Raw genomic sequence first — 19637 nt, 5'->3', positions numbered from 1 at the left:
TCTAAGTAAGATTTTATTGAAGTGGTCATGAGTAAAACTGGCTATGAAGAAAAAGAAAAAAAGTGTCCATGAGTTTTCTTCTTATCTGGTCCAAATATAAGTGTGTGGGGTCCTAAAACTGTTTGAGACTTTCAGACAAGTAAATTCTGACTTGAAAATACCAGCTACTGATGGAGAAGGAAAAGAAGGCCTATTTGTAAAAATACAGAAAAAAGGTCTTTAACTTACCCAGAGCACAAGGACATTCATGAGGTGGTCTATGTGTGTCCGTTTAAAGGTGGACTTCCCACTGTTCTGCATTACTTTGGTGTCTGGTCCTAAATTAAACAGGGAGACATCATCTCTTAGAATCACTAACTATTCTCGAGGACTAAAATTGGGTTGAAATACACCTTTATGATCACTTTATCAAACTTCTTTCCAATGCTAAAGGATAAAGCCTTGGAGAAAGGCTCGTGGTTGGTGCCCCAAACTCAAAGAATGGAAAATTTATTTCTTAGGATAATCCCAATTACTTCTTCAAGCTGCATCAATGCTGACACCTCCCTCTGTTTGCAGCACCTTAGACAGTCTAGTTTTTCATTGATAAGTTAGAATAGGGGCCTCAAGCTTCTTTCTCATCACCATCTGGTTTATTTAGCTTAGAAAAAGGGTCTTCTTTTTTTTTCATTTATTTTTATTAGTTGGAGGCTAATTACTTTACAATATTGTAGAGCACTCCAGAAAATCCCTGACTAAGTATAAGGGATTATGGTTCTAAATGCCATCTCAGGATGGGCCACTGCTCAGGAGCCATATGTGCCTTTTCTCTGGCATGAACTCTTCACACTGTATTTTATCTTCTCCATAACAAGCACCATGTTTATTTTCTCCTCATGTGAGTAATCCACATATATACCCTCCCATTTCACATTGTTCTCCTTTCAAATGCTAATTCTATGTATACTTCTATGTGTATACCTTGTCTTGTGTCCAGATGTGGTTAGAAAGACTCATGAATGTTCTGTGGCCTTGGAACACAAAGCCTTCTACTATCAAAGGCAGGGCTGATATGCTGGTAGCTCAGTATTTGGAAAAAAAGTCATTTTTTTTCCCTACGAAAGAAGTTTTTTCTTAATTCCTCCATCCATCTATCCATCTCCCTGCCTCCCTTCCTCAAAGCCATAGTGCTCTGGTATATATCTGAGCATCATATCTACATCATGGAAACTAAGTATCCACAATGTGGCTATGAATGGAATCCAGCAGGCTGGGGGTCTGTGACTCCAGAAAGACGTACCAGTAAAAATCACCAAGCCATAACACCAATCCGTATTCCTGATGACACAGCCTCGGAGGATCAGTCTGTCATGATTCAGGATGTAGTTTTTTCCCTTATACATGAGTATTCCTGTGAATCTGTCCAGCTTGTTATTGGGAGACTCACACCTCACTTCTCCTGGGGAAAAAAAAAAGGAATAAGAGTCTTGACTCTGTAATCTTAATTCTTTCCTAACCGGAAAGAGGAAGCTTAATAGAAAAGAGGAAAGAACAAGCCTTTGAAAGAGGCTTGTTCTTTTTTTCCTATCATTTCCTATCATACACACATCTTTTTTTCCTATCATTTCTCAGCCACTGCCCATTTCTCAGCAGCTCCCTTTAGAAACACAGACAAAGGGTTCTGGGCATTAGAGAAGAGTAATTCTGTGACATGTGTTATCCAGAAAGAGAACAACCCACATGATAACTTATTACCATTAGTACTTCCAGATCAAATGAGCTAAATCTGAATAAATTCAGAAACTACTTAAAGCAAACCTAGTATTTTTTTCAAAATGAAAATAAGTTAATTTTTTCATGATTAGTAAACTAAAATATGCCCTTTGTAAATATATATACAACATTAAAAGGAGAAAGTAAAATTCACTCATTGCCTAGAAATAAGTGCTGTTAACCTTTATAGTATATCCTTCCAAGATTTTTTCTATATATATACTCATAAACATATATATATTTCCAAAGACAAATTTGTTACATTATACTATGCATAGTGTATTATCATCTTTTTACACTTATATGTTGTAAATATTTTTCCATATAAGTAAATATCAACTTGCATACTGTTTTTTATGAGTTATATAGAATTCACTATATGACTGTATCACACTTTAACCACACCTCCACTGATAAAAATTTGGGTTGGCAAATCTATTTCAAAACTCACCATCAAAAGCAGACAGAAGCTTCAGATTATCTTCCATCTCACTGGTAACGGAGATGGCCTGCTTCACTTTCAAGTTGGTTTCACTAGAGTAAAGAATGCACATATGTAACAGCAGCACAGGTCCAACTTCTCCTACTTTAGGAAACAGTTGATGCCAACAGAGCTTGGCTTTCAGACTTGACTTGTTCGAGTCACTCCTACTGTCATCCTCTCTCAAGGACAGTATTGAGGTAGAATGGTTCTACAAGGAATCTAAATATTAGTCCACTTGCTCCCCTCTCTCCCTGAAACACATATCAACTACTTTAACCAACCTGTGAGATCTTGCTGGTCAGATGCTCTAGAAAAGCTGAAGAAACATCACAAAACAACCTGGAGGTGGTACCTACTCCCTTCAAGAGTAAGGTCCTGGAAAGAACCTGTGAAAACTCCCAAGTAAACGTACTCCTCCATCTCACAAATGTTTATAGGACCCATGAACGGATCCCAGCTAACCATTATTTGATACAGAAATGCACAGAGACAGAAGTAAAAAAGAAGCCACATTTCAAAAAGTTTGTGAGCACTAAGAGAAAGAGTTGTAAGGATGCAGATTAACATAAAACTCCACAGGACAAGCTCTCTGAAGATGGCCTCTGTCTTCCAAAGATCTTAGCTTTTGCACATTAATGAATTGCTACCTTAAATCCTTTCCAGAACATGGTCTATTAGCACATAATTATCTCAGTATTCATTCCCCCACCCCAAGAAACTTTGGAACTATATTCTGAAATTTCATAGTCTGGTTAACCTCTTTCCTACCACTCAGCGTTATTGAATATAGTCAGACTGAATGTTTCCAATTTGAAGATGGAGAATATTTGCCCAGATTCTGCACCCAGATGGATGCTCAATTTTCTGTCAAGAGCTCAGCTTTAGACTTGAGACCTCCCATCTTATCTGGATATTTCTAGCTTTTAGCACTTCATTCTCTGCATCTTGCTCCCCCTCAGTGTGAAATCACTCTAAGCTGGCTTAACCGTCTTAATGGACTATGAGGAAGGAACACTCACCCATCCAGTTCCGCAGTTTCTATATATGTCAAACTGTAGGGCTCACTGCTTGAGAGTAACAGTATGTCAGCCTGCGGTCAGGAAAGGCAGAGAAGATAAGGAAGGCAGACTTTTAAAATTACAGTGTGACAAAAGCAATTACCTTAGGAACAGCTATTCATCCTAAGAATTTTACAGACATCGGGTTTACTTTCTTTGTCTCGAGACCCATCACTGGTACCACACACCTCCTTTCTCAAAGCCAGTCATACTTTACCTGGGGTTGTGGTGAGAAGTGGACAAGAACAAACTTCTTACCACAGGAGCTGGTGATCACAATGAAGCAGGTGAATATCACCAAAAGGAGCAGTCACAGAAGTGCTAGAAAGGTTCCTACTCAAGCCCAAAGAGAAAAAGCCACAGCCCAAAGAGGTACTCACCGTGACAATCTGATTGTTTTCTAGTTTAATTATATCTCCCACTTGGACATTCATCCATTTGTCTGTCACTATCCTGCAAGAAAGTGAGCCTTGAATGCCTGCATGCCAGCTCTGAGAATTTCCCTACAGTCCTGTTTTGACAATCAAGGGAGGAGGTGGGGGAAGCTGAGATGAACTCAAAGCTCAGAGGAGGACCAAACTGCTTTGGGATACTCCTTGCCCAAGCAGCATCAAGAATGGGGCCCTTTTTCTGTTTTGCATATAGGGTTTTTCTGTTTGCATATAGGGTTATCGTTACCATCTTTTTAAATTCCATATATATGCATTAGTATACTGTATTGAGACAAGTGCTCAGGGCTGGTGCACTGGGAAGACCCAGAGGGATGGGATGGAGAGGGAGGTGGGAGGGGGGATTGGGATGGGGAACACATGTAAATCCATGGGTGATTCATGTCAATGTATGGCAAAAACCAGTACAATATTGTAAAGTAATTAGCCTCCAACTAATAAAAATAAATGAAAAAAAAAAAGACAAAAAAAAAAAAAAAAAAAAGAATGGGGCCCATTTCTCTTGATCAGGCTATAAGAGTTTTCTAAAACTCTATAACGGTATATGTAGATATACAGGCACATGATTTTTCTTTAAGTAAAAGCAATATATGCATATGGTAAAAATACAGTTCAAATAATTAAAAAAAAAAAAAGAAAAAGAAAAAGTAAAGTCTCCTCTCTCCCCAGATTATAGTTTTGTCACTTAGAGCAATTTTTTGCATTTCTTTTGAGAAAATGTCAATCCATATAATCACATACAAGATATATATTTAAAAATGACATACTAGATACATAATTTTCTGTACTTTGAGTTTTTCATTTAATAATAAATCTGAGAGAACGCTTACAGAAGGTGTGGCTCATTCCTCTTGATAGCTAAAAAATGTGGCTTTTAACTAAAGATGTGCTTGTAGCCAGAATTACTGACCACAATGACAGAAATCACAACTCAAAAAACAAAATTTTTCAAAGGTATTAATAACTCTGTTCAAACACATGTACTCTACAAAAAGGATGCCACTTTCTGGAATATAGACAATTCATCTCAAGTGTTAAATAAACCAGACATTCCCTGGATTACAAAGTCTAACCATTAGGGCCATGCTTGTGAACTCCTACTCTAAAACCATTCTATGACAAATTCTTCTGTAATAGTTTCATAAAACCCAAGTGCTCAAGCTCCTTGAGAAGTTCATTTGACTAAATTCATTCAGTAATTCCTAGCTTTACAAATTTCTTATACACTCAGTTTTATCTTTTCTCTTTATTTCTATAACTTTCTTTTTTATAAATTTTTTTAATCACAACTAACTTTTTTAGTGATATCTTATGAGAGGCTTCAACAGATCAAAACACTTGAGGAAATAATCCATCAAGAGTAAGAATCAGCAAACACAGTAAGTAACAGAATCAGATACCCAAGAATCTCCCATAATAGAATTCTATGACTAAAACTATAGCTTTTGATATGTGTGTGCTTAGTCACTCAAGATGAGTCCAACTCTTTGTTGACCCCAAGGACTGCAGCCTGCCAGGCTCCTCCGTCCATGGGGATTCTCCAGGCAGGAATATTAGAGTGGGTTGTCATGTCCTCCTCCAGGGGATCTTTCGAACTCAAGGATTGAAGCCAGGTCGCCTGCATTGCAGGCGGATTCTTTACCGTCTGAGCCACCAGAGAAGCCCAAGAATACTGGAGCGGGTAGCCTATCACTTCTCCAGGGGATCTTCCCGACCCAGGACTTGAACCGGGGTCTCTTGAAATACTATTCACCCATAAAAAATAATGAAAATTTTCCATTTGCAACAACATGGAGGGACTTGGAGGGTATTATGCTAAGTGAAATTAGTCAGACATATAAAGACAAATACTGTATGATATCACTTATATGTGGAATCTAAAAAATACAGCAAACTAGTGAATATAACAAAAAAGAAACAGACTCACACATATAGAGAACAAACTAGTGGTTACCAATGGAGTCAGAGAATGGGGAGGGGCAAAATATGGGGAGGGGATGAAGAGGTACAAACCATTACATATAGAATAAGCTGCAAGGATATATTGTACAACACAAGTAATATAGACCACATTTTATAATAACTATAAAGGAAGCATAACCTTTAAAAATTGTGACTCACTATATTGTATGCCTGTGACATATAATGTTGAACATCAACTGTACTTCAATTAAAAAAATTTTTTAATATAAATATATATATATAAAACTATAGCTACTGGGTATTGTGTAAGGTCACCATGAGAAAGGATTGGACCTCAATCTTGAATTCCCTCAGATCTATACTTGTTTGTGATCATGCTTCTGCAAACACTGGTCACCTTTCATATAATCTCTATTTGTTGAATTCTTCCCCATCTTTTAAGCACAAACATCATCTCTTCTAGAAAGTCTTCCTTGATTTCTTTAGCCAGCTATGATTGCCTATTTTTCATTAATTTCTATGATAATTTTTGTACCTCTTATGATAATCTTCATATTTTGCTTTATATAATTATGCCGGTCTCCCTCTATCCCTGCCAAAGGTAAATTGCTCCAATTTTGCAGGACCCCACAAAAAACATAAGCATTTACCCATACTTTAGATAGATTAAGACCAAACACTACAGCAATGAGATAAACACCAATATTTTCGTTAGATTGTTAACAAAAAGATGTCCTAACCAAAGGCTATAGTAGGATGGTCAATAAGTCATGTAGAATCCACTGATGTACTAAAGACAGACATCTCCATGCTGACCACCGTACTGGTAATAACCACTTGCATGCTAATATCATGTCATAATTTGTTAATTTCTTTAACATATATTATTTTGTTTTCATTTTTGTAAGCAACCTCTAAGGTAAAGAATATTATTTTCATTTTATAGATAAGAAATATGAGGCCCAGGGAGGCAAGTTCAGGGCATACTAGAAACAAACTCTTCCTATGTCCAGCCTGAGGCTCTTTTCACTGTCTTGAATCACCTTTCCAAACACATCAAGTTTTAGCAAGGTCAGTGCTCTCCCAGAGCTGGTCCAACCTAAACTGGCTTCCTAAGAAGCACTTACCTGCCGTTCATCAGCACCAGAACAGAACGATTGTTGACTTGATTATCATTTTGGTGCCTTTTCTAAAATCATACAAGAAAATGTTCAGGAAATAGACATAGAGCAAACTGCATTTAGAAGATTAATATTTTGAACTATTATTCAATGTAGTTCCTCTTCTTGGTAATTCTCCCTTACCCTCACTTCTTCACCACTATCCCCCCCAACCCCTGGCCAATTCCAAGTTCTTCCACCATTAAAACCAGACCAAGAAGCTGGTTGTCTCTGAGAAGCTGGGAAAGGAGGTCAGAAAAAGAAACAAGTGAGAAGAAAGAGACAAACTCTGTTTTAATATCAAGAGCCAAAGCCTGGGGTGATGAGAACAAATAGCTTATGTTGAAAGCCACAGAGGAGAGAATGCAAAATGATGGGCCTACACCTTGGTAGGTGGAGGGAAGTTATGTATTCACAAGTATATCAATACCCCTACCCTCAACCAGAGTCAGCATAAGAAGCTTCTATCATGGATGCAATGAAGAAGGAGGAATAGAGGTCTATTCAAAGACCAAATAAGAGGGTGACAAATATGGGTATGTCCTGATGCTAAGACTCACATGAATCCCTCTCCTTTCAGTTGAGATTACTCCCTGGGAAAAGGGCAGAAAGAATCCTGAATTGGTCAGAATATTTCTCCTAAAGAGACTGAGTTCTAAACCAGAAGGAACTGCGTGGGTTATCCTGAATTGGCAAGTTTAGCTTTCGGCTCTCATTAAAAAAGAGCTGAGATGGTGAGGTGGTGGTTATGAGTTACATTGAGTTTAGTTATGGAAAATTAAGTTATATTTTTGCACATCTGAGTTGTGCCTGAAATTTAAACCACTATATATGTTAATTCTGGGTTTAAAGAGTCACAGAGTTAGAGAGCTGGAGAAACACTCTGCTCTTAAACTTTGATATAAAAATCAGAAGGACTCTCTTAGGGAAGCTCCAAACAGGTCAACACGACGGGCTTCCCAAATCCCACTGGCAGGCACGGCAGTGGTTCCGCAAGTTCGCCCTCCCACCAGGCCCTAACGGAGCACGCAGGAAGCCACGCTGCACGCACTCCCGAGAGCCAGCTTCTCCCGCCAAGGCCGGGGAAGGAGCCAGCCTCTGCTGAGTCACGATGCTCTCTAAACCCAGAGGGTTCCTAGCTGTGTGCGCCTGACAGAACCGAAAGCTGGAGGGGGAAATACGGAGAGTCAGAGAGGAGAACAGGAATGTAGAAGGGGGAGATAAGACCGGAGAAAGCAAGGGGGACAGGAAGGAGGGCAGAGGAACATAGAAATGGGAGAAGGGTGAATTTAGAAAGAAGGGTAAGAGCGAACCCAGAGAGAGCTAAGTGAAGGCAGAGGTGGGTTACGAAGGAGATGGAAGGAAACCTGGAAAAGGCGGCAGGAGGAAGACAGAGAAGGGCCTTGTGTGACCCCTTTCTGGCCATGGATGGCTCACCAATCTTGGGCTTACAGGATTCTCCTATGCCTCTGGCATAGATAAGGACATAGGGAAAGGAAACACCTCTTTCCCTTCAGTGCTTCCTTCTAGTATTAGGCAGTTCTGGGGAGTCCTTCATGCTCCCTCCCTCCCCAGCCTGACGAGGTACAGTGAGGGAAGAGAGGCCCTGGAAGCCACTTCACCACATCATCGATGGCATCTTTCACTGCTGTTATGGAGAGCACCACCATTAGGGGGACCACAGTCGTGTACCATGCCAAGGAGGAGATCTGGGGAATCAACTGGGAGAGGAAAGGGGAGAGAAACATGGGTCAGAAAGCTTAAAGGACAATGTATTTCCTCCCAACCCCCACTCCACCACCATTTTCGTCCCCCTAGATTCATAATAAGTTCAACAATCCTAGTTGCTTTCCACTGTTACAACCTCCAAATAGCCACCCCAATATAAGCAAACACCTCCTAAAGATGAAAGAAGAGGAGATGATAAATTGCCAGGTACTGTCCTGAACTCTAATATCTTTGTCTTGATGGCAAAGAGCCATTCCTCTTCTGATAATGAAGGTGCTGGGGGTAGGGCATGAAGTGTGGACGTGGGAGAACCACATAGCCGCCTACACCCCTCAGCACTGGGAGAAACGAGATGGCCCGTCTCTCTCCCAACCTGGGCCTACTCTGCCCTGCTTCCATGCCCCGTGCTGATGTTCCAAACCATTCTCCTCCCTTGGTACTCCCACACGTTAACTTTCTGCCGGGGAGGCTGGGACGAGGAGGAACGGGGCTGCAGCTGAGGTGGGGGTGCAGAATCAAGTCTGTGGCCTTCCACGGTTAAGCTGAACTGCTGTCATGCAGCCACGGTGAGGGAGCACCCCTTACTTGGGACTCGGCGACCTTGTCTCCTTCCTCTTGGAGAGGCTTGTTTCACCCTGGCTAAGTCTGACCACAGCTATTCTAGGAGACTGGCCTGAGACTCCAGCCATTTATTCTCCTCTTGTCTAAAGAGAGAAGACATCTCTCAGTTTAAGGAGAAGGACTGATTACATAACCTGACCCCAGAGAAGCTGATAAAATATTCTGTGGAAAAGGCCCTAAAAGGTAATACCTGTAGAAGAAGCAAAAAGAGGAAATATGCATTTGCAAGTCTCTGGAACTGTTCAAACAGGTTCATAGGCAAGAAGTTTAAGACACTATATTTTGCGGTTTTGATGCTATTATCCTGTTAATAAAAGAACACAAGCACAATTAGAGTAACAAAAGACTCTACCTCCAAGTCGTAACAAAAAGGACCAAGACCACTTCATAAAATAGGAAAAAGCTAATAGCTTCCCAACATAGTGAGGGAAGGAAGGAAGAAGTGTTTGTCTCCAGACTCTTGTCTTTGAGGCCCAGAGAGGCTTATGTATGTATGCAAAGATGGCAAGGTTGATCAATATGGGACATGTTTAGGAGGGGCAGGATGTATTTATGCCCTGAGTAGAATTCTTTGTTTATTGATGCTATTGATAATAATGATGATAATAAAATCAACAACAGTCAAAACTTATTAAATATTTACTATGTGTAAAGTACTATGCTGAGTACTTTAGTACTATTCTGAGTATTTTAGAAAAAGCAACTTATCTAATTCTCAAAACAACTGTAAGAAGGGAGTAACATCACCTTTTCAGGATGCGGAAGCTGAGGCCCTGAGTTTGCATTATTTGCCGAAGACTATCCAGTTTCTTGTGGAGTTGAGACTGTGCTGTTCCCTGAGCCCCAGTTCACTTGTGCAGCCATCCAAATGCTTTCCTTCCTTAGAACCAGAAATCTTTCTGTTCATCTCATCCTCTGACTCAAGGTCCTTCTCAGTGCCAAACAGCGGGCAAGTTTGCCATTTGTGTTCTCTCTGCTCAGAGCTCTCTACTGAAGCTTTTCTTGAGTCTGGCAAACCCATTTTGGTGTGTCTTTACATGTTGCTTTCAGTGCTGAAAGGTGTCAGATGCCAAAAGCAAATGACTGTCTTTCAATCTTAGCCCACTGAAGGTTCCTACACTGGTTGCTTTCAGCACTGGAGATCACTTGCCCCTTAATTGTCCCTGGGGAGGTCTGAATAGTTTTGGCCTACATCTAAGCTATCATTTTGCTGAGTAAAAATGGGAACTTGCTACCTCTTCAATGCTGATCTCAAGATGTTGACAAGACCATCTTACTTTCTACTTTTGGCTCTTCAGTTGTTTGACCTAAGATGTAAGGGTTTGAACCTAAGAGCTTAAGAAAAATAGGAGAATGAGACCAAATAATCCCCTAAGGACAGGGCTTCTCTCCCACCTCCTCCACCTATAGGGTCAAACAAGAACAAACCTACCTGCAGTCCTGGAAAACAGACACTGCTTAAGCATGAAGAATCTTTTTCTGGGTCCTACCTTGGGAAGACATCTGAATAACTCTTGAAGAACCAACATCTTTTTGTCCTAAGGCTAAAACTGGCCTTGGGAGACTAGAGAGGCAACCCAGTCAAGTCTTGCTTAAGGTCTATTTCCCTAGGGAAGAGAAGCTGGTCAAATAGCTTAGCACTTAGGAGTTTAGAGATCCAAGTTAAACCTAAGATTTCCTTGGTATTTCTCCATGACTTTTCAATTAATGATCAATCAAACACTATACATTTCTCAAGGTTTGTTCTGTTCACAGCTCTATGCTGGGCTATACTAGTAGAGACTGAAAAAGAGTTAAACAAAATCTGTTCTGGAAAGTTCACAGGTATGTCTTGAATGGAGTTCTAAGTAAATGACCTCTAAGGCCCCTCTCAACCCTGAGGGTAGGTTATTCTAACATAGAAATGGTTTTCTGTGATTTTAAGATAGCCTGAATTTCTTAGTGTCTAAGTCCAGATGACTCTGATACTTGGGCCCAAAGATCTTTTGATCTTTTACCTTACTAAAGCAGTTGGCTTTAGTAAATTTTCCTTTTGACTTTACAGTTAATGTATTTGGTTTCTACTTATTTGGGTAGCATTTTTTTTAGAAAACAAAGACAAAAGCTATGATGATTCTGTCCCAAGATAGACTTCAGTACTTCTTTACTTCTTGGCGACTAGAATGTTTTGTCCTACTCTTAAATGTCAAACCAGAAGCAAGAATCTGAAGGATGTAGAACATTTGCTTAACTATGGATAATTCCTTTGACATGATAGAGATGGTAGATTTGGGCTTGGGGTATTTATTTATTTGGGCAGGGATATTTCCTGGTGGCTCAGACAGTAAAGAATCCACATGCAATGCTGGAGACCGGGGTTTGATCCCTGGGTTGGGAAGATCCCCTGGAGGAGGGTATGGCAACCCACTCCAGTGGGATTCTCTTGCCTCGAGAATCCCCATGGAGAGAGGAGCCTGGCGGGCTTCAGTCCATGGGGTCACAAAGAGTCGGACATGACTAAGTGACTAAGCACAGCACCCGGCTGACTGCTAAAGTGGAAAATAGAAAACAGAAGGCCCAGGATATAATGAGAATCAGTAGTTACGGGGTCGAAAAGAGGAAAGGCAGCAGTGGTGGTGGTGGTTCAGTCACTAAGTCACGTCTGACTCTTGTGATGTCTGTGGGATTTCCCAGGCAAGAATACTGGAGTGGGTTGCCATTCCGTTTTCCAGGGAATCTTTCTGACCCAGGGATCAAACCCATGTCTCCTACATTGCAGGCAGTCTCCTGCATCACAAATGGATTCTTTACCACTGAGCCACCAGGGAAGCCTAAAAGGAGTAGGAATGGAAGAAATTAGAGAAATAGGGAAAAAATGAGCAATGGGTAGGGCCAGGGAAATGCAATGGTTGTTAAGTACATAAGAATCAGTCACAATCTGTTTACTTGTTCATCAATTATTTGCATACATTTACTGAATTTCATTTATGGGCCAGATATTGTGATGGGAACAGTAGTTACAGAGATGAATGAAATTTGTACCCTTCTGTTAAAGGGTAACAGTTAGAGAACTAACACTTTCACAACCATATTTAACTCTAACAACCACCATGTACAGTGAACATTATTATGTTCTTTTTATAGATGAGGAAACTGAAGATCAAAGAAGTGAAAATAAATAATGTGCCTAAGGATACAATGTTAGTAAGGAGTAGAGCTATGTTCAAACTCAGAGTGATGCCAAAACCTGCACCGTAGAGTTACTTAGAAAAAGTTTAGACAACGGAAAAGGTACAGAAGGAGAAACCTGTTCCCACAGCCATATCCTAAATATTGTTATTATCCAGAGCCTCTCTAACTCAGAAATCATAAACTAGTATCCTATAGAGACTACTGTATGTATAGAGTGTGTATATATATGTGTATATATGTATATACACACATGCACATAGACATACACTATATACATAGTATATATATATACACACACATATATATCATATATAGTATTTATACACATATATATTATATACTTACAGCACTATATATTAATATATCTACATATGCATAAAGTAACATATAAGTAAAAATTGCTTCTAATTGTAAAAGATTGGAAACAATCCAAATGTCAATTTGTAAGAAAGTGGTTACATAAATTATGCTATCTGCCAGGGAAGCAGTTGAAAAAAGAAGGAAAATGCTATTATGAAATTATAATTACGAAAACATTTCCAGGACATAACGTTAAGGTTCAGAATAGTTTAAGAAAGTGGGAAAATGAGCATATATATGTGTGTGTGTGTGCGTGTGCGTTTGTGTGTATATTTACTTTATTTGCACAAAGAAGCACTGCTGAATATATGATAAACTAATAAAAGTGATTCCTTCTAGGAAGCAGAGATGTGGACAAGGATAGGGTATTGGAGCATGACTTTTAAACCATGTATCTTTTTATCAGTTATTTATAAATAAATAAGTGAATAAATAATAAATAAGTAATGAATAAATAAGTAAATAAGTGAAAATGAACAATTTAATAGAAAATGGGCAAATACCATTAACAGTTGTTTCCATAAAAAGATGTACAAAGGCTAATTAACAAAAAAATTACTGCTCTCACTCAAAATTAAGGAAAGATAGATAATGAAATGTCATTTTCCACGAAAGGGTCTGGTAAAGATAGAAAAGACTGACAATACCAATGTGGCAGGAATATGAAGAAGTGAGATGTCTTTGCTATAGATAGAAATATAAATAGATATAACCTTTTCAGAGGGCAATCTGGCAATACGTATCAAAAATTTAAAGTGTTTCATTTTTGATCTGGCCAATTCACTTCTAGGAAACTCTCCTAAAGTATATTCACACAAATGTGCCAAAGAATATGGCATATAAAATGGTGTTCATTTAGGGCCATTTATCACAGCAAATTATTGGAGAAATTTTTTTTGGAGGGGGCACCTGGATATAAATGGAGATACTTAAAATGTTAATCAGTAAGAAACTGGTTAAATCAATTAAGGTATATTGATACAATGGAAAACTATGTTGCTATTAAATGAATTAATAGCAGGAGGAGAAGGGGATGACAGGATGAGATGGTCGGATGACATCACCAACTCGATGGACATGAATTTGAGTAAGCTCTGGGAATTGGTGATGGACAGGGAAGCCTGGCTTGCTGCAGTCCATGGGGTCACAAAGAGTCAGACACGACTGAGCAACTGAACTGAACTGATAGCTAATATTCCACAGGGGTTTCTGAATGGGTCTAGTTGGCCCTTGAAACACTCGGGTGTTAAGCACAGCAACACCTGTGCAGTTTAAAATCTGTATAATTTATAGTTGGCTCTCAGTGTCTGAGGTTTCACATCCACCGATTCAGCCATCCTTGGACTGCATGGTACCACAGTACATATTTCTTGAAAAAAGATCTGTATGTCAGTGGACCCACGCAGTTCAAACCTGTTATATTCAAGGATCAGTGGTAAACAGTTGAGGATTCTTATCCCTAAGAGTGTACCATGTAAATTGTTTCAGGTCTTGGCCTTAAGAGAAAATAGTAAAAAAATATGGAAACGTGGTTAAAAAATCAAATAAAAATTATAACTTTAAATAGTAATGTCATTAATGTAAAGTCTTCTGATATTTGATATTCTCAGAACACGATGATTCACTGTGAAAGGTTCTGACTCCCTTTTAAAAACTCATAAAGTATTTAAAAGGTAGATCATGCAGGGTTTTTAATAATGATTAAATAAATTGGCAAAACAGAAATAATGAATGTTAATAAATTCTAGTCAAATCGTAAGATATGGGTTGAAAATGTTTACAAAATTTACTTTGACACATGTGTATTTGAAATGATAAGTAGATTATTCTTAATGTAATTTGCATATATATTTGCTTTTTTCCCTTCTTCTTAGGAATTAGATACACTTAAGCAACAGCTAGATTCACTGAATATGAAAAAAGAGACCTTGGAATCTGTAAGTATAAAATGAAGTAAAAATTTTCATATTACTCAGCTGCAAAAGGTATTTCAGTTGAATATATTAATGGAACTCATTCAGGTAAATATTTATTTCGTAGTTTACTAACAGAAGTATAATTTTTTTCCCATTCAGAACTTCAAATATTCTAGTTTAGTAAAAAAGTAGATTCAGTGGGCATGGCAACCCATTCCAGTATTTTTGCCTGGAGAACCCACAGACAGAGGAGGCTGGCAGGCTATAGTCCAAAGGGTCGCAAAGAGTCAGATATGGCTGAGTGATTGAATTGAACTGATTAAACGAATTAGGAAGGTCTACATATATTATCACAGAGAGATATCCAAGTGAAAAAATAAAACTATGAAACTATGCTTTCATTTGTTCAAGCTAGAGTATTTCTTTTCAAGGAGCTATATATAAAACCAAAATTTGAGACACATCCTCCCCGGAGCCTAGGTCACTGGATTAACCTGGTTTCTGAGCCCTCACTGCACCAGCCCTCATTGTACAGGAGCTTAAAAGAAAGTAGAACCTATGTTGTAGGATTTACATCTACAAGGAACTTCCTGCCTCACTGACAATGGGGAATATTAGAGAAAAACATCAGCCCCCTCTTGAAATAGCTAGAGACCAGATACTCACCGGGTATCCAAACAGACTGTTAAATTCTCTATTGTTGGCTTGCAGATATCTCTCTCGTTCTGAAAAAGACGAGAGAAATGATGAGCCGGATGCCCCTCTGAGATGAGCCTGGGATGCTGGCTGCCAGTGACTTCAGTAGCATCTCACATGTTCTCACCAAGAATATCTGTCCACAAACAGGCGTTTGTCTCTTTGTTCAAAGAATCAAGCAATACGGTAAAAATGGAAACCCTCAAGTGTTCAAGTTTTCTGGAGGCAAGAGGACAAAGTAACTTCTGAGGAGCTCTCCACCATTAATGCTTCTAGTAACCCTAGACTATATTTCCACAGACAACAGGCTGGCCTGCATCAACATTATTGCCAAACACAGAAACTCAATCCTCCTTCATAAGTTAATTACAGCAATAGTTTTAGATATCTGAGGTTCTTTCTAAGGCCAGCCTTTCCTAAATTTGCTTGACTAAATCTGAATTAATAAATCATTACCAGTATCTATTGCACAGAAACCAGTTTGCTGGATGCTGTGAGGAGATAAAAAGATAAGTAAGGCAGAGGCCTTACTTGTGATTTAGTGGAGTCGGCCTGACAACAACACATGACAAAATCATCACATCAAAACACACAGATGTCACAAACTATTACAGATAGCTCATTACTGTGTTATAAAACGTCTCAAAAATATAAATTGTCAACAGATCTTTCTGTCCTGAATAAAACATTCCTATAGCCTCTTGAATTCTTCATTGGTTCAATAAGCATTTACTGAGTTCTTGGCAGGTGTTAAGCCCTGTGTTATGAACATTCATGTACGAGTTTTTGTGTGGACTTGTTTTTATTTCTCTTGGGTATATACATAGGAGTAGAATTACTCAGTCATATGGTAACTCTGGTTTTAACATTTTGAGAAGCTACCAAACAGGTTTTCACAGCAGTTGCATGATTTTACATTCTTACTGACAATGTATGAGAATTCCAATTTCTTCATATCCTTGCCAACACTTGTTAAAGACGGTGCTTTTTTTTTTTTTTTTACCCCAATGGCATTTATTAAATGAAATAAAGAAACACTCATGGTAAATCTTCTGCCGTCCTCCATGACATATTATTTTAACTATCTTAGTGGATATGAAGTAATGTCTCATTGAGATTTTGATTTGCATGTCCATATTGACTAATGAGGGCTTCCCTGATCGCTCAGCTGGTAAAGAATCTGCCTGCAATGCAGGAGACCTAGGTTCAACCCATGGGTCAGAAGATTCCCTGGAGAAGGGATAGGCTACCAACTCCAGTATGCCTGGGTTTCCCTGGTGGCTTAGCTGGTAAAGAATCTGCCTGCAATGTGGGAGATCTGGATTCAATCCCTGGGTTGGGAAGATCCCCTGGAGAAGGGAATGACTGACTACCCACTCCAGTATTCTGGCCTGGAGAATTCCAGGGACTAATTAGTCCATTGACTAATGATGATATTGAGTATCTTTTCATGTATTTTATTGAACATCTATATATCTTCTTTGGAGAAATGTCTATTTAGATTCTTTGCTCATTTTTAAACCAGGTTAATTATCTTTTTATCACTGAACTCTGAGTTCTTAATATGTTCTGAATAGAAATCAGTTATAAGTGACTTGCAAATATTTTGTCTCTTATTTTAAATGTCACTTTTATAATGTACCAAATTCTAACATATTGAATATAATTATGGGTTTTCTTAAGCCTCCTGCATTGACAGACAGGTTCTTTACCATTAGCGCCACCTGGGAAGCCCCTAATTATGGGTTTTCTATTAAGTTCTAGTCTATCCATCTTTAAGAAAAAAATTTTTAATTGAAGTACAGTTGTTTTACGATATTGTGTTAGTTTCAGGTATACATAAAAGTGATTCAGTTGTTTTTATATATATATATATGATTTTTTCAGATAATTTCCCATTATACATTATTATGAGATACTGAATATAGTTCCCTGTGCTATATAGTAAATCCTTGCTGCTTATCTGTATTATGTATAGTAGTTTTTATTTGTTAATCCATACTCCTCATTTATCCCTCCCTCTATCTGTCTTTTAAATTATGTAACTTTTAATACAGGAAAGAGAGTCTTCTATTTTAACATCTTCTTGGCTATTCTTTTTTTAAAAAGTAATTAATTTGGCTGTGCTGGGTCTTAGTTGCGGCATGCAGGATCTTTAACTGTGGCATGTGAACTCTTCATTGCAGCATGTGGGATCTAGTTCCCTGACCAGGGATCGAATCTGAGCCTGGTGCATGGTGAGCGCAGAGTCTTAGCCACTGGACCCCCAGAGATGTTTCTTCTTGGCTATTCTTGTCTATTTTCTTTTCTAGGTAAACTTCAGAATCATTTTGGCCAATTTGCTTAAGATGGGAGTTTTAATTAGAGGTGAAGACAAAGAAAATTTTATTCACTAGATCCTGGGGATGGAGTAAAAGTGGGTTATTAGAAAACGCAGAGCTCCCTCCCATGGGAAGTACAGTCAGGTCTGGAAAATCACACTGCATTTCTCAGGGGGCTAAGAGAACATGCTTCTGAAAGCTGAGGAGAGAGCCAGTGACAAGACAGGGACCTGTATGGTTCTTCATGTAATTTCCTTTATTTATCCTCTGGTTGTCAGCAAAAATTACTAAAGATCATGAAATCAGAACATGATTAAATTTCTTACAGAAAATATCTAAGGGGCCAAAGTCTGCACATTGGGCAATGCTTGAAGTTCAGAATTTGCACAAATTGCAGGAAAGGTGAAACTGAGATGTTTAGTTCCTTTTACCCAAGGACTTACATACATAGATTTCAAAACTGCACAGATGAATCTGGAGACAGATGACACTTCTGCACTGTTAGTCAGTCCCCCATTCAGCAGCATACTATATCCCCGGAGGGAGATTGCTATGCCTGCAGGAAACCACTGCTTTGTACACGGTGATCACATCTGTACAATCACCTTGCTAAACAATACATAGATTCAAGGGATTAGATCTGATAGAGTGCCTGAAGAACTCTGGACTGAGGTTCGTGACACTGTATAGGAAGCAGGGATCAAGACCATCATCAGAAAAAGAAATGCAAAAAGGCAAAATGGTTGTTTGAGGAGGTCTTACAAATAGCTGTGCAAAGAAGAGAAGTGAAAGGCAAAGGTGAAAAGGAAAGACGTACCCATTTGAATGCAGAGTTCCAAAGAACAGCAAGGAGAGATAAGAAAGTCTTCCTCAGTGATCCATGCAAACAAATAGAGGAAAACAATAGAATGGGAAAGACTAGAGATCTCTTCAAGAAAATTAGAGATACCAAGGGAACATTTCATGCAAAGATGGGCTCAATAAAGGACAGAAATGGTAGGGACCTAATAGAAGCAGAAAATACTAAGAGGTGGTAGGAATACACAGAAGAACTGTACAAAAAAGATCTTCACGACCCAGATAATCACGATGGTGTGATCACTCACCTAGAGCCAGACATCCTGGAATGGGAAGTCAAGTGGGCCTTAGGAAACATCACTACGAACAAAGCTAGTGGAGGTGATGGCATTCCAGTTGAGCTATTTCAAACCCTAAAAGGTGATGCTGTGAAAGTGCTGCACTCAATATGTCAGCAAATTTGGAAAACTCGGCAGTGGCCACAGGACTGGAAAAGGTCAGTTTTCATTCCAATATCAAAGAAAGGCAATGCCAAAGAATGCTCAAACTACCTCACAATTGCACTCATCTCACACGCTAGTAAAGTAATGCTCAAAATTCTCCAAGCCAGGCTTCAACAGTATGTGAACCATGAACTTCCAGATGTTCAAGTTGGATTTAGAAAAGATAGAAGAACCAGAGATCAAATTGCCAACATCTATTGAATCATTGAGAAAGCAAGAGAGTTCCAGAAAAACATCTACTTCTGCTTTATTGACTACGCCAAAGCCTTTAACTGTGTGGATCACAACAAACTGAGGAAAATTCTTCAAGAGATGGGAATACCAGTCCACCTGACCTACTTCCTAGGAAATGTGTGTGCAGGTCAAGAAGCAACAGTTAGAATTGGACATGGAACAACAGACTGGTTCCAAATAGGAAAAGGAGTACATCAAGGCTGTATATTGTCACCCTGCTTATTTAACTTATATGCAGAGTACATCATGAGAAATGCTGGGTTGGATGAAGCACCAGCTGGAATCAAGATTGCCAGGAGAAATATCAATAACTTCAGATATGCAGGTGACACCACACTTACGACAGAAAGCGAAGAACTGAAGATCCTCTTGATGAAAGTGAAAGAAGAGAGTGAAAAAGTTGGCTTAAAACTCAACATTCAGAAAACTAAGATCATGGCATCCAGTCCCATCACTTCATGGC

At 39.0% G+C, this 19637-nt stretch overlaps 1 protein-coding gene across 1 annotated transcript in view; it reads right to left on the bottom strand.

The window, feature by feature from the left end:
• The window catches only part of LOC133048775 (phospholipid-transporting ATPase FetA-like), a 106394-nt gene that overhangs the window by 46964 nt on the left and 39793 nt on the right, over positions 1-19637 (bottom strand). The window contains exons 3-11 of the mRNA XM_061132535.1: positions 15289-15347; positions 9366-9479; positions 8449-8547; positions 6794-6855; positions 3675-3747; positions 3256-3326; positions 2204-2286; positions 1280-1438; positions 229-317 (exon numbers count right to left, since the gene is read on the bottom strand). Of these exons, the coding sequence (XP_060988518.1) occupies positions 229-317; positions 1280-1438; positions 2204-2286; positions 3256-3326; positions 3675-3747; positions 6794-6855; positions 8449-8547; positions 9366-9479; positions 15289-15347 (809 nt within the window). The remainder of the gene's footprint in view (positions 1-228; positions 318-1279; positions 1439-2203; positions 2287-3255; positions 3327-3674; positions 3748-6793; positions 6856-8448; positions 8548-9365; positions 9480-15288; positions 15348-19637) is intronic.

This window comes from Dama dama, chromosome 29 (genome assembly GCF_033118175.1).
Source record: "Dama dama isolate Ldn47 chromosome 29, ASM3311817v1, whole genome shotgun sequence".
In the NCBI taxonomy this organism is placed as follows: domain Eukaryota; kingdom Metazoa; phylum Chordata; class Mammalia; order Artiodactyla; family Cervidae; genus Dama; species Dama dama.
This window is presented reverse-complemented; position numbering and strand designations above follow the sequence as displayed.